This window comes from Eucyclogobius newberryi, unplaced genomic scaffold (assembly GCF_026437365.1).
Source record: "Eucyclogobius newberryi isolate DKJ021-1_F unplaced genomic scaffold, fEucNew1.0.hap1 SCAF_19, whole genome shotgun sequence".
NCBI classification, from domain to species: domain Eukaryota; kingdom Metazoa; phylum Chordata; class Actinopteri; order Gobiiformes; family Gobiidae; genus Eucyclogobius; species Eucyclogobius newberryi.
Genome location: NW_027315823.1, coordinates 15681644 through 15698465, shown reverse-complemented (window position 1 = coordinate 15698465; position 16822 = coordinate 15681644). Strand labels below are relative to the sequence as shown.

At 38.3% G+C, this 16822-nt stretch overlaps 1 protein-coding gene across 2 annotated transcripts in view; it reads left to right on the top strand.

The window, feature by feature from the left end:
- The window catches only part of cntn4 (contactin 4), a 139431-nt gene that overhangs the window by 33291 nt on the left and 89318 nt on the right, over positions 1-16822 (top strand). For both annotated transcript variants that reach the window (XM_072451880.1, XM_072451879.1), the window contains exons 2-4: positions 1961-2093; positions 6638-6807; positions 16140-16235. In XM_072451880.1, the coding sequence (XP_072307981.1) occupies positions 1961-2093; positions 6638-6807; positions 16140-16235 (399 nt within the window). The remainder of the gene's footprint in view (positions 1-1960; positions 2094-6637; positions 6808-16139; positions 16236-16822) is intronic.

Sequence of the window (16822 nt, the reverse complement as noted above, 5' to 3'; positions counted from 1 at the left end):
ACGGTGGTCAAAAAACTATATCCAGCCAAGATAATCAATACTGAAGCTAAGAAACTTTACTTATTTGAAAATGTGTCAATACTAAAAAATATGAATATAAAAATATGTTATCTTTTCTGTATTTAGTTTGAATAGTTTGTATCTATAGCAGAGCTAAGACAATGTGTTTCTACCACTGTGTATCAAAATCGGTTTTAATCATAGTGTTTAAAATGTTTTTTTCGTAGAAAAATCAAGTTTACATTTGTCATACACTAATATAATATATAGAAATAGCAATTTATACTGTATTTTCATTCATAGAAAGTGAGTGAAGTAGTTACTTTCAAAATGTGATTAGTCGTGTGATTCAATATGATAATTTTTACCAATACAATTACTAATGCATTGATGGTTGGTAAAAATATATTTGGCCTCCCTTTATACACCCTTTTTTGCAAATGCTAAAGAAGGAGTAATATTATTTTTCTTTCCCACATCTCTAAGCTCCGTCATTGGCTTTGGTAATGATCACTTTGATGAAGAAGCTAAGACCGGGTGCTGTGGCAGTTTTAACAAAGCTGTAATCACATGAAACCAACTCATTTCCCCTTGTCAGACACCCAACTGGGACAGGCAATAAATAAATTCCGCAAGAAAAGCCCGACGACAAAAACAAATGAGGACAATTTAGAGGGCGCTTGTCCGACAAACGTTGGGCTGTAGGTACAATTATTAGCTCCTAAGTAGCAAGAAGAGACACAGTTTGTGCGAAATCCATCTTGTTGATTGTGGTGGGTGGTGCCAGACAGGCTCAAATGCATGCTGCTTTTCTGTTTGTCTTCTCAGAGGTGGAAGCAACTAGAAGTGAGCAATACGAAAACATTTAGATAATATCGTTTTTTTATTTGTTGGCCTTTATTTAACCAGGAGGAGGAGCCTATTGTAATGTTTTTAGTGGTAAGGGAACCTACACAGACACAGGAAGAACATGCAAAGTTCAAAAGGCCCCAACTGGGAATCAAACCCCGGACCTTTTTGCTGTGAGGCAGTATATCATTTTTTTTTTTTTTTTTTTTTACTAAATTAGATTTGAAAAAAAAAAAAGTTGAGTTGTAAAGTAGATAAAGTGATATTTCTGCACTTTTGTGATTCATTTGACAGACATTTCACATTTGTCTGATACTAACATGTTTTAACATTTCTGTTTTACTGACATAAAATCCTCTGATTATCACTACTGAGATACTGCAAAAATATAAATGTATTGTATGCATATAACCCATGCCAATATTGCCCATGTGAAACACATCTCAAACATATAAAAAGCTGCAATAAACAGGTTTAGGATTTGCTTGAAATTGAGCATAAAGAAAGTTACAACAGTTTCCCACCCAGCAAAATGAAATCCAATGGAAAGCAAGAAGCAATAGTATATGTTTATGCATGTTTAGTTTGAATTGCACTTTTAATCAGGGCTGCACACTATATCAGAAACATATTAATCAATACTTGTCGACTAGTCAAAATGGCAAAAAACTAAATATATCACAATAACACCACGGTCCTCCTTCCCACAAATATATACTATTTTGTACTGAAAAAGTCTTGATTTTTATTCATGATTTTCCTTATTCAGTCAGACTTGATTTTGTCCGATTTTTTAAGTTTTGAAAATATGTTTTATATAACTGAATTTCAATATCGCTATACTTAACAGCCATATCACATATCTCAATAATTTCCAATATTGTGCAGCCCTACTTTCAATCACTTAATGTTATTACTAAAATATATGATTATTATTACAAGAAAAAAGTAATGAAGACCAAAGTGCTTGGTGTGAATATTTCATAGCTTACATTATTTTCAACTTAGTCCAAATATGAATTAATCAGACAATGAGACTATCTCCAATAGACTATGCGTGCATAGCCTCCACATTGTTTGCTTATTTTGTTGTCCTTGATGTCCCTTCCAGAGACGGGGGTCCTGCAGAGCCCTGTGTTCTCCAAGCAGCCCGGCAGCATCGTGTACCCGGTGGAGAACGTGGAGAAGAACAGGGAGGTGGTGTTCAGCTGTGAAGCCCAGGCCAGCCCTCGGCCTATCTACAGGTGAGACCTCAGGGCACTGCCATCACTCTCTACTCTGCACCTCTCTGCCATTTCCCAAACAGCATCTCTATATCAATATTGCAAATCCATCTTACCTTCTTCACCTAGCTTAACTGTAAGGGCTGCCAGTTGTTCCATCCTCACTAAAGTTTCTGGATGAGTGTGAAGACGTATGAGTGTCAAAACGTCTTCACTTTTAATACTTTTGACCAAATAAAATGTTCTTTTGCTATGAAATCTACCTGGACGACTGAGGGTCTATGTTAGGGATGTCAAGATATTGAATTTTAGTCTCACAATTATTTTCGAGAAGAAACATCACTAGATAATTTTTATGCACAATTATTGACACAAAACAAAAAACAAAGTTAAATCCTTAATTTTCCATACATTCTAATACTTTGCCCTTCCAATGGTATGTGACCAGCTTTATGAAATCAAACTTTACTAATGCAAAAGTGAAGTTATTGTGCTTTAAATAGGCACATAAAAAGCACTATCTTTAGGTGGGTTTCTTTGGAGCACATTGTGACATGAATAATTACGATTATCGTTTAACCAAATAATCATGACATCCCTGGTCTACACAGACAACTTTCCGCTAGTTTCAAGAAAAGTATTCACTTTTAATGCACAATAATATCGGTCACTGATAATTATTGGCTGATAATGGCAAATGATGACGTCATCGATAATCCGATAATAAAATTTTCCACTGATAATTTGAGCGGATAATTTTAACTCCAAAATACATATTTTCAGCCGAGTTTTCATTGTCCCAGCGCCGCTGACTCTGAGCCCGGCTCTGCACGCACACTCACACGCAAACACACACGCACGCACGCACACACACACACGCACACACACACACACACACACACACACGCACGCACGCACGCACGCACACACACACACACACACACACACACGCGCAAACACACACGCACGCACACACACACGCACGCACACGCACGCACACACACACACACACGCACCGGCACGCACAGCCCGGGGACGGAGAGCAGAGGAGGAAAGTTTACAAGTACAAGCTTATTTTATGTTTTGGAGGAAAAATTCGGGAGAGGGACTACAGGCTCCTCACATAAAATGTATCAAGTCATCTAAGTGCAAACACGAGCCCTCATCAGCGCTGAACACGCTTGACATGGACGCTAGCTTATATTCTTGTAGAAAATAATTTATAGGCGAAAAAAGAACAACACAACAACTAAATGCTTTTTTCAAACTGTAAGTAGTAGCTAATAAGTTAAAAGGGCTTTGTATCAGTAGTCGCATCAGAGCCAGATGGTGTTGTATTAAGCTACTGTGTGCACGGCCTGTTCATGATTACATAAAACATGGGCCTAACAAATAGTGCTGCTGTTCTCAACTCGCCTGCATAAATTGCTGTAAATACAATTCTTAAATAATTATGTGTACATAATAATTTAGGCTGTAATCAGTTTCTATCCAGTCATTTTCAACAACACTGTGGACTGACTCGTTTATAGGACTCAAAGTGCACTTAACCCACACTGCTTCCAATTCCACTGTAGTTAAGGAGCACTCACATTTCACCAATTTGCGTGTATCTGACATGCAGTCTAAATGTTGATATCTAATGGCTCTAAATGGCAGAAGTTGTCATAGAGCTTTCAATTTGTAACTGAAGACAGACAGTGCAACTGTTGTGGCCAATATTTTAATAAGTAAGTTTTTTATTTATATTTTGGTAACCTTTACTACACTGTATGGGCACACATACTGTAAATGTCTCAAGTCAATGTTGTTTTCATACAGCAGCATAGTTATACTTTAAAAAGGCGTCCAAACACTGGCTCGCTCTCCAGCCTATTGCTTTACCAAAACAAGGAATAACCATCAAATCAATGACAGAGCAAGTGTTTTGTTACATCTGATTTCAAGCTGTCACGCAATTAAACCATCTTCTTGGAGGATACAATGCAGGGGCTGTCTAAGCAATTACAGCGATGAAAGGAACTGCGTCCATATTTGATAGCTTCCATTTATGTTGACAAAAGTAAAGAAGAGCCCTTTGCAAAGAGTGCTCATGTGTCTGCGCTGTCCAGCTGCATATTTTGCAAGTCGAAGGTCTTCCTTGGCTGTAAAATATGAAATATATTTTGTACTTTCTACTTCTTTAGTACAGAGTTAAATATGGTTATGGCATTGATTAAAAGTTGATTACATGTCCCGGTTTAGACCAGCACGTCAGTTACTATTCAGACTTTTGTTAGACAATATTGAGACATTTAACCCAACATTTTATAACATATACTTGCAAAGTTATACCTTTTTGTATGCATGCATGCACACACACAGTTGTTGCGTGAAGAGGGTAATTTACTGGTGCACTAAGTAGTGATGCTGTTTACATTAGGCAAAAAAACAGTAGCACCGTGAAATTTTGTAGACATCATCAGAATGAATCTGCCAATGATGTTTAGAATCTTTACAGTAACTTTTTGTCAATGAAACAACTATGTTTTTGATAAGGATTCACCATAATAGGGTAAAGAAATTGGCCCATCGTGCATCTACAACCCACCGTACCTGAGGCATTGTCCCTTCTGAGGTTAGAGAGGATGCTGTGCTCTGTCAATGTATTTAAAAATTAGACTTTGGTTTATCCAACCTTCTCAGATGAATCCATGACACTGTGTGTGGAGACTGCAGCCCCCTCAGGCTAGTGTCTGTTATGAGTAGTAATAAGGCTCTGGAGAGGGCACTCTTACTTACAACTGAATTCTAGAAGGGCCATGAAACGTTATAGTGGCTCTATTAAAAGCACAAATCTACAGAGGCTCTTTGTGAGTGCGTCAGTCTAACTCTCTTCAGAAAGACTTTGTGGGCGAGTCTAGAACCACGCTCTGACATTTGTTTGTATGTCATCACCTCCTAGTTCTTATTCTGCACTTTGATGTGGGGCTCCTGCCATGGACATAGTGATAACACAGCAGCCCTTGCCAACAAAATGAATACAATTATCAACAGCAGTGGATCCCATTCATTAGGCCTTAATCCAATTTGTTCTGGCATACAATCTCAAAATGAATCAAAAACATCCTTTTCTATCTGAATTAGGCAAGAAGCTAAATATGTGTCTTGCCTGTGATGGAAATTGGAAACACCACTTAAGTATACCTGAATCATTTCTCAGCGGTAGATGCATACAATGTCATAATTGAATAACAAAAGTTTTCATTAGTAAAACATGTAATGATTAAAAAATCACAGATGGAAAGCACTTTAATCTTTCCAAGTTGCATTAAAATCTACATCTGATGTAGTCGATGTGTTGCAGGTGTATTTTCCCATTAAATCCCATTTACCTCAACAGAGTATCATCTTCATTTTGAAAACTGTTAAAGGAAACACTTTAATAAGCTTCCAGCCTTGTTATAACAGTGTTTCCTCATCATCAACTGACTCAAAGTTGTATTTTGATTGAGTCCTGCATGTTTTAGAAATCCTCTACTGCTTGAGTGCTCTGAAAATTCCTGTTTCCCCCTACACCCTATTCCCGCCCACACCCTGGTACTTAGATGTACCAGTAATTATTTGAAATTCAAGGTGATTCAAGTCTCAAATGTCACATAGACACGTTTCAACAATAAAAAAAAACATAAAGGAAAATCTGCTTTTTGTTGCTTGGTGAAATGACTCAATCAATACTGTGGTTTAGAATTAACAAAATATTACATAATGAGTTTTTTATGTTATAGTTCAATGCTTGAGTACCTGGAAAAGTCTCCTTTCAACCTTGTGCACTAAAGGGGATACTGTATATTTTTAAAAGTTTATATGACAGGTTAGACTTAACATTTCACTAAAACGTAGTGAACACATTTATATTTCAGATTTTACTAATCAACTTTGACCATTTTTGTCAAGTTTATAATTGTACTTCCTGGTTGGACATGGGAACAAACCATAGAAGTAATTACACTGTTACCTAGCGACCATACTGAAAACAAGAGCCAAAATCCATATAACAATAATACCATATAACACCTTTATTTTGTTGAATAATTATATAAACTGTAAAGTGTGTCCGTTAAGTTTTCTATGGCTTGTGTTTTGATGACATCATTGAGTGAATCTATTTTAGAACTCAGCTCTACTTCCTGTATTTTTAAACGTCTTCACACAATTTAGAGAGCAAACTGTGTATTATACGCAGCAATACCATGTGGAGCAGACTCGACTGAACACAAGAGCGGGGTAAAATTAGAAGCATTTGTTTTAATTGTCGCACCCAAATGATTAAGCAGTGTTTTTATGTGTAGTGACTGGGGCCAGCAAAGATGGATGGTCCGCAATGATATCTATTCTGAGAGAGTGGAGTCCTTGCAACCACAGTGCCTCACACCTGCTTGTATTAACACCAAACTGCACATCTAGTCTTTTCATGTCACAATATGGTTCATTATTCATTCACTTCATGGTATTATTGCTTTAAACGTGTATTGGTGTGTTTTATTATTATTAAGAAGGAGTTTCTATCCATTTGTTTCATTCAGGTGGAAACTGAATGGCACAGAAATCAAACCAGGATCTCACTACAGTCTTTCTGGAGGAAATCTGAGAATCAGCCATCTAAACAGGGACCAGGACGCTGGGACGTACCAGTGCCTTGCCGCAAACTCTTTTGGGACCATAGTGAGTCGAGAGGCCAGCTTAACGTTTGCATGTGAGTTTTTCCACTACTCTCTGTTCTATCCTGCTTTACAATAACAACTTATCAAATAATAAAGTTTTGCGCGCAGCGATTTTTACAACAAGCGTGTGCTGTCAGCTGTTGTGAGCTCACCGGAACAGATCAGTATATTTTCTATAGACTGCTTTGAACATAGATTTCATATAACAGATTGTCAACATGTGACACGGATCTGAGTGAAAGAAACCCCCAGGTCTTCTTTACACCATGGGGATTCTCTACACTGATCATTCGCATTACATCTGCTTTGCTATTGTGCTAATTGACGCTTTCTTATTTTATTATTTGCCCGTGTCATCTTTTTGTTTTTTAATAGTTTGTGAAACACCTTTTTAGATTGCAAAAGAAAATGTGGTTTTCATCTGACAAAGAACTGGAGAATCACTGCCTTGTGTTCGTCTGAAGGGAGCAGAAAACTACATTGAAACTAACACAAACAAGTAGTTAACAGAAAGGAAGATCTATTGTTAGTCTATTGTACAACTTTAAGATGTGAATCGTCACCGAAGTCTTATTTTGCATACTTGTTCTTGCTCAATGGCTCATTTTCTTTTACTATGGAATATACCTGAGCGAAGATATGTTTTTAATGCAATCGAGCTAGAGGAAAAAAAAAATCGAAGATGCATTCTAATGATTTTTATGTTATGAGTCGGTTTGATTAATTTCATTGACTTCCTGCAGGATTTCACTGGAAGTCAATAAATGCCTATAGAATGTGCCAGATACGGTTCTTAGAATAACAGATGGCATTAGCAGCATGTGAGTGATGTCTTCTTTAGTTCAGTTTCCAATGATACCTGCATTTTGTGACCAGAGGAAAATCAATCCTCTGAAGTGGATTTTTCACCATGATAGCATGACAGTTTCATCAATTGCAGTGGTATGACCTTAGCAAGCTTCACATGTTGTCACTGAATCAGGTTGCGTATGTACAACCCAGTGTCATCTATCTTTATTACTGGGGCTGTAGCGTAATTAACTCTCTGCATGTTAGAGGGGTGAGAGATCAAGCGAGTATTTCAAAGGGCAACCGCTAGAAGTATAGTCATTCTTTATAGGAATTTAAAAGGAATAAAAGAGCGTGGCCAGTTTCAAAAATTGAAGTAGACCAAAAGCTGATATTCTCTTCCAAAGCCACAGCAATGAAGGGAAATTACACATGTTCATACTTTAAATGACCATTCAGTTGGAACTATTTGTATTACTACTTCTATAAAACTGCCAGTATGAAAAAAACCTTGCTACAGAAAAAAAGGGTCACACGTTCTAAAATGTCTTCGCCTTTAGCTTTGATTACAGCACACATTCGCTGTGGCATAGTTTCATTGTATTGATGTATTTCCAGCCAGTATTTTTCACAAGTTGATCTTGTATTGATGATGGAGAGAGTGACCACTGCACAAAGCCTTCTCCAGCTCATCTCCAGCACTGGGGTTCAGATCTGGAGTAGATTAGTTTCTGCTTCTCTTTAGATGTTTTCTCTCCGCGATGCCAATGATTTGACCCTTCTCAAATATACTGCCATATTTTCCATGACCACAGGATTTGTCTTTCCACATGGTTGTTTCAGAAATGAGAAGCCACTCACTGAATCAATTGGGTTTAAATACTGTGTTGCAGCTGAAAGATCATCACCCACAGCAGTTATCCAGTAGGAGGCTCAGACTTATGGAAAGAACCACTAAAGTTTAACTGTAAAGTTGGACTAAACACTTAACTCCACCCACAGCCGCATTTTAAACAGCTGTTACACAGGGCAGTTCCTTGAGCACTAAAGGGGAGAGTAAAATGGGGAGAAGGGGCGGGGTCTGGTGATATGAGGAACGGTGTGATTGGTCTGACAGACACGTTTTAGTCCATAAATCTGCAAATTACCCTATGGAGGATTCATTTTTTAATTTAATTAATTCATGTTTCAATAAGTATTTTACTATGGTATGCACTAAATTAATGTACCAATACATAATTAAATGAAACATTTAAAGAATCATAAAAAATATATGCTTTTATATCTAAAAATGTCTTAAATGTATTCATTTAAATATTCTGTATGACTTAGGCTGTGTCGGTCGCATCCATTTCTCTACAGAGGGCCCAGTGCAGACTTACCATAAAAACTGTGGAAATGTAACACTGTTTTGATCAAAATACAATTTGTGTGTTCGTTGACAACCCTAAAGCCCTGTGGCACGTGCCCAGTGAAGCTTGCTGCTTCCCAGTGTCAGAGCAGCACAAACATGACCAGAGCAGCAGGTACAGCAGAGGCAGAGACAAAACCGCAGAGCGGTGCCGGCTCTGGGGGGAGACTGAGCAGAGTTTGTTTACTGCTTTTTGAGACCAAGCAGTCAGAGACAAAGTGGTGATCACTGTCCGAGCCAGCCTGACATAACACCATGTTGCGTCTCTGGCGCCGTGGGGCTGGAGTGCATTCTCACCGTCTACTATCTGCGGCTGACTCCCCGTAGACTGGAAGGTGGAGAATTCCCCGCTTGAGCTGAACCTATTGGCGGCTGATGCCCTGTCATGGACAGCGGGAAGTTGAGCAACACACATGAGCACTTTGCACGTTGCACTACAACATTCACGTGTTAATGAGCAAATGGACTTGCTGCTCCTGTCCACCGTGGGGGTGAGGAGGAGCTCTCAGGGATTGTTCATCAAGCATACAGGTTTTTTGGTCATGGTTTAGAGACGAGTCCATTGTGGGAGTCATAAGCGCATTTACAGAGTTGTTTATACCGACTATGACGTTGCACTATCCTTGGGTACCGGTCTACAAGGGCACAGGGAAATGTTTGGTGCTGATTGATGTGAATGTTCCCCAGATGCTTGACCTACACAATTTGAATGGCCCAACACAATTGGAACGGCGGATAATATACTGGGAAGTTTGCAGCCTATTTCACTACTGTAAACAGGGAAAAGCTCAGTCTTACCACAAATGCTTCACACTATTCACCTAAATGTTTTAAGGTCCACCCAAGTCTGGCTGTCCGGATAGTTTGACAGCTGTTATCGGGAACAGTGTCAAATATCTGAAAATATATCCTATAAGGAAAATATTTTTAAAGTTTCCTATGTTTAAATTGTTTCTGTCAAAATCTTGACTCAGACATCTCCAACCGCAAAAACTTTTTTCCAAAGGCTCTGTGAGCAGTGAGCGAGGAATAAGGATGATTGTTATCAGGGCAGACTGTCTCCAGCATGGCCTGTACTCTGAGTCACTGGAGGCTATCTTCGTCATGCACTCTAAACCTGCAACTGAACCCCCAGTCACAGAAACGTATGTGGAAAATGTATTAGGGAAGCATCAGGACAGGTTAGGCATCGTGTGAAATGGCAATAGAGATAAGGCACTTAGTGTCTGCTGATACGATCTCTTTTAAATGTATTATTTATTCAACCAGGAAAATCCCAGAGGTTTCAAAGCTCGTTTTCAGTGAAGTCCTGGCCCCCAAGGGGAAGAGCCTACTACATGTTTTAGTGGTAGAGGACACCTGAGCAGAACATGCAAACTCTACAACAGAAACACCTATCACACCGAGTCCTGCGTCGGGGCAAGAACGCTAACCACTGCAACACCATATGCTTAAGCATTGTCAGCATTTGACAATTTTAACCTAATCCTCTATTTACACCAAGCAGCAACAACGAGGAAGAGTAGCATATGCATAGGAATCACTTTTAATATTTATTGGTCAGACAATGTTCAACAGCAATGTTTTAATGTACATGTGTCCAATGCCTTTTCAGCCAGGGAAACACACAGGCTTATTGTGTCAATGTGGAGGGTAATACTCATAGATCATCCCATTGACGTGAAGGTCTGTATATCAACATTAGATTGGATTTCTTTGGAATTTCCAAATGTATTTTGCATACAGTGCGGCTCAGATCTTTGGATAGTATATACAACAACATAAGTTCTAGAGTAGGTATTGAGCCTCTGTTTACAGTCCAATGCAATGATGACACATGACCCAACTGCCCCTCAATCAATGCAAATGAATATGTTTTCTCTGTTAAAACAAGAATACTTTACGCCTCTTCTAGTGCTTCTTTTCTTTTTTTCTTGCATTCATTGTTGCAGGCAAGAACATATTTTACTTACCGTAAGATGCACTGCCATATTGCCATATTGGTCTTGCATGAACTCTGTGGCAGTGTGTGGGCATTCTACACTTTTACTGTTGATTGTTCTATGTGATTCTAAATAGTCCCGGAGAGTTGTTGAAAGGCATCTTGCATTAAGTGAGTGTTTTCATGGAATTTCTTGTATAAACTGCCTTACGTGTCAGATAAACTGTTATTTGGCAGAGCATGAATGGCTGAATATTCACAGTCACAGTATTCATGTTTCCCCCCAAAGACTTGAGGGGAAACATGAATTGCTTATTAAAATGCTAATAAATCTTGCAGACCGCTCACAGCTGTTGATAATGTGAACCAAGTATATTGACTTAGGTAATGAGGTGTAAATAGCTAATGGGCAGACTCATTCTTTTACTTTTTATCTGCTTTGCCTTATCAAGATACCTCTTCGAGCAAAGCCGACTCAATTAGACCAGCGTGTGTCCGTTTTTGCTTTGGTTATGAATATGGACAGAAGGAATAGCTCAATTTTGAAGACCTTTTAATTACCGGTAATTAGTGTGTATAATTTGATAAAAATTTAATCCTATAACTAAGGCAGTTCATGCCTGTCTATATACTTTGCACTACAATGATCAGCCCGGGTATGTGTTGTGCATAGTCAAAAATATCAGTACCCTGTTACTAACACTAGTATCAAAACTAGATATTTATTTAACATTTAGACAAAGTTGAACCTTTTCTCAATGGTTTTAAAATACTTTTAATCATATTAAAATAATGTACCATTATTTAGTCTTTATTGCTTTCTATTGCCTGTGTTTTTATGTTTGGAATCTGTGCCTGTTGCTTGGTTGGTAAAGTGTGCTATGTTTTATGGACTATTTCCTTACAAATAGTTAAATTAATTTGCAAACAATCTAAATCAACTTCTAAAATGACCAAATCTGTCATACACATTATTGCATTTTGTGGATTATCGACGTTCACCACAGTTATTACAGAGCACATTATTACACGCTCTCAGCTGAGACACCCCTGGTCACGCTCGGACAGGCCTGTTGAAGGACGATAAGTTGTTGTGGCATTTGGAAAGCTCGAATGTCTGGGAAGTGATCATGAGCACAAATAGGATCATTGTTTGGAACGCCAGACCAGGTTTCAAGTAATTGATGTTAATACATTCAGATGGGACATCACATTTACCTGTTCTACACAAATTAAGCATTGTATCATTCCCACTTCACTCTTGCACAATTACACATGCATGGATTTACAAAACTACACAAAACAAAGAATTTCTGCAAAACTGCCTTTTTATTCTTTTGAAGATATCTGTCTAGCATGAATACTTGTCTATTCTACTATTTGAAAAGTGAATAAAATGGACCTTGGAAGCAAATTATGCCTTTGTGGCTCTTTTTTGAACTGGTGCGTCCACAGCTGTGTGAGTTCTGAGGAGCAGGTCTCCAAGTGAACGCCCCACATGAGCCTTAAGCTTTACAGCTGTGTTGCGCACCAAATGAGGCCATCTTCACAACAATACCTCTTCTTTTGGCAGTGGATGGCTTTGTGGTGTTGAATTCATCACCACTACCCCATGCTTTCAGCACGAGTGGGGCCACTGTGCTCCACCATTCTTGCATAGATGAGGACATCCAGTGAAGTACACAGCAGGGCTTCAAAAGCACACCAGCTTTGATCTCTATCCAAATAATGCCAAAAAGATTTTTGGGTGGAATAAATTCAGTGCCTCAGATGTGTACTGGCCACTTTGTTGTGTAGGCCCATATTTTGGTAAGTTGTGGGTGCTTTTATCTAACCATCTATCATCAGATGAAAGTAAGTGGCCGGCCATGCACACAAAAGCTTTTTGGACATTTTGTAGAAGTGAGCTTGTTTTAGCCAAATCAAAGTAGTTTGTGCATCAGATGAAACAATATTTTTTAAGACCGTCTTCAATCTTATTATTTTAGAGCACACATATTATTTTGGAGCACACTAAAGGCAAAGTCAGGTAAGTATAGTTCACTTTAATCAGTGCTCTTTGATGAGCTAGAGCAGGCTCAGATAAAAGCTCCTGACAACAGGGAAGTCAATTAGGCCTGTTACGCCATTAATCACCTCCAAGTGACAGTTTAGAGATAACCAGACAAGCAGACGTTTCTTTGAAGCCCACTGGAAGGTACCAATTTGTGAAATATGACAAGTTATAAAAATAAATCTTCTAATTTAATTTGATGGAGTTCTACACCCACCATAACGCTCTCACAAAATCATCCTAAATCCACATCGTAGACATGCACAGTGCACCTCCCCTCACCGCACATCCCACTGGTGACGGCGCTCCAGAAAATATAATTTAGGAGGACAGTGATTTGCAGGGTAAAAATTACCAAGGACAGCAAATTTGTCATCCGTCTGTGGACTTTTCTCACATACTCAATTATTCTGGGGCAGTGGCTCCGCGTTTTTTCCAGTGAGAAGCAGGAACAAACAAGTTAATAAATCCGATTTAGATTTACATGTTATGAGCAGTTTAATACTGAACACCTACTCCTATTTTGGCTGTTGAACTCAGAGCAGACTTACCTTCTTTTATTGATATCTGTCTTTATGGACAGAACCTCTCAAACATCACAAATTCACAGTCAGGGTCAAAAGTTCAAAATCGCACCACAATGAAAATCACCTCCGTCAATCTTGAATGACAGCTTGTAATGGAGAAACAACATAATAATAAAAAATCCTACTATCAGTCGCCACACAGGTATCACAGTATCGGGCCAGACAGCTTTCTGACAGGAAGGAGAGGCAGAAAGTGTTGTTCTTCAAGTAAACATGTCAATCAAACCATCAGAACCGAATGTATTACCATGGTGTACTCACAGCACATTTCTGCTACATTTCTGCTATATAAAAGTTCTCTGGCCATCGTTTTTGCATGATCTCAATAAAACAGCAACAAAAGGGCTGCAGTTTGTGGATGTGATTGTGTATTAACAACCTCATAACCAGAATCACACTTGAGGAAGTGGTTCTGCTTTAACGCATTAACACACATAGAAAAGTGTGCTTTTGGTTTAATCTACTTACGAACACAACTTCAATAAATACAAATAAAATAAAGTAGATTAAAAAAAAAAAAAAAAATGTGTACAACATATAGCCTAGAATAAGGAATAAATAAGTATAAATCGAATACAAATCTATTTTATATATAGATAATTAATAATAATAATTTCACCTATATCAGACAATATTTAAGGTTATGTATTATTCACAGTAACATCCGTCTTTATTACCGTTCCCAGACAAAAGTTCCCATAACTATTTAGTTGATTAATTGGTCAGTGGTGCCTTAGTCAGAAAAGAGGAACTGACTGGGTTCTCAATGGCAACAATGGCTCTGGCGGCAAGCAGAAGCTTCTCCCAGGTCTTCTTCCCTTCTTCCCTTTTTAAAGGGAGACTGAATAATTACTTCTCTGTGTGCATAGTTATTATCACGTCTTGTGAGTGCAATGGGGGTCAGATGCATAGACAGATCATAGAGATCATTATCAGAGCTAGGCCCCCTTAGTTGACTATTTGTTGCATGTCAACAACTGATTATATCTTTAGTTGACCAAGAAATCTTTTCTTTACAATGTTTTATTTTTTTATTTTCTTATTGAGGTTAACATGTGCGTAGATGTCCTGCATTGTCATTGCATTTCATTGCACATTTTGCCATTTGAGCTCATGGATAATGGGGCCCTTCCCAGCAAATGATGCACGGACGGAACTATTCACTCCAATATACTAGAACAACTGCAAAAACTCAAATCTGACATTTTCTCATTTTATCTTTTTAATTTCAAATGAAAGCATTTCATTACATTTAAAAAATATTTGGTTGGTTTTGTCAGTGGCGTTTGGTCAGGGCAATCGAGGAAAGGAGTGACCACCAATAAAACCTAAAATGAACAAGTGTGACAACTTTATAAATTGCTCTGAAATATATTCAAATAAGGCTGTTTTCCCCTCACTTCTGCTGCTCAAGCTTGGCTGAAGTCACGGTGTCTTTTAGTGACCACTACAGGCCACTGAGCAGTACGAGCTTGGTTCTTATTTTCCCACAGCTGCTCAGTCTGTGGCTATGTTCAGAGGCCCGTTCATGTTCCGCTCACTGACATGAGCTTTAAGAACCTGAACGGACAGTAGCTTGTTTTAGAGGTCTGCGCATGCGCTCTGAGCTTAAACAGGCTTAAACCACGCTGAATACACCTGTGCAGGAATCTTGGATGGTTGCAGGCTGTGATTAACTGCACATGTGCAGAGGAGAAGTGAAGCAACAGCAACGCCAAGTTTCTACAAACTGACTAAAAACTATCTTTTAGAGACAAGTCTTTGTCTCTAAAAGCTCTGTTCACTTTTCCAATGATTAGACGTTAGTTAGAAATACAGGCAGTCATTTCACAGCATAAAGGGCTAAATTGTGTAATGAATTGATCGGTGAAGTAAGCTCATTTAATCCATTCAGCACTTCTATTCCATTCAGTTTTTGCTCTTCATGCGGCAGACTGGAGTTCAAACCCACTCTTGCATGTTAGTTCACTTTGTGAACACCTCAAGTCTGCTGGCTCATCCATAAAAGTCACCGCACGCTACTAGATTCTGTTTTAATTAAGGGTAATCAAGAGTCACCAAACATATTCTAAATCTAAAAATCTAAAAAAATAAAAGTCTATTGCATCTTAGAAAACAGCTTATGAAGGCTTTCATTTAGAAGTGAAATGTAAGGTCTGCTCGAGCCTCAGTAAAAGCCCTGGATCTTTTCATTTCCCTCTCCTCTCCAGTGTGCCTTTTTAAATATGCAATTATACAGAGTATAACTGTATGTTTCCAGTCACACACTGCATGTTAGGGCACACTGTACCACTGCAGTTAACCAAGCATTTTTTTATTATCATTATTATACTTTTTTCCTCTATACTTCTGTTCTTGTTATTTCATTTTTTTTGTTTATTTTTTTGTTACTTTGTCCTTGTCTTTTCCATGTGTGTAAATCACTGCATTGTGTGTGTACATTTGTATTTCACATCATGAACACACAGACAGTACCGGCAATTAATTAATGTAAATTGAATGTAAAAAAATATGTGCCAACATTACCTTCTATTATTTTTCTTTTGTGCAAAGTTGCTTACTGTCAGGCTTGTATCTTTCAGATTTGGAACACTTCAAGACGCAAAAAAGAAGCTCTGTGTCAGTGCGGGAAGGCCAGGGAGTGGTGCTGCTGTGTGGCCCTCCTCCTCATTCTGGAGGTAAGAGATTTTCTTTCTTTTACACCAAAAACACACCTTCAACAATAAGCAAGGCAAGTTAATTTGTAGAGCACATTTTGTACACAAGGCAATTCAAAGTGCTTCACAAAAAAGGAAAACAATCTCAAAACCTTCATTTCTATTTATTCAATATTGAAGCACACAAATGTTGTTCAAGATCCATACATGTGGCCTTTCTGATGACTTAATCCACACTATGCAACTGCTGTAGTTGAATGACAGGACATTTTATTAAAGTGAAAAATATACCATGCTTTATTGTAGCTGAAAATGATTTGCGTTTTGAGAAGAGGTATTTATACATTCATGAATAGTTGCAACACATAGGATACATCCTGGTGATGGTTGGAAGACATGCATCTGACATGCAGAGCAGAAAGTGTTCAAAAAGAGGTAGGTTTTACGACAAAAAACGAAATAAATGAATGATAATACTAATGATAATAACTACCCCAGGTGTGTGTTTCTTTTGATGACTGTAACAACGTCACAGCTGAACACTTTTTCACAACTGCTGGATGCGTCATGACTCCAATGTGTTGAGGAAAAATATATGAGGAGTTTAC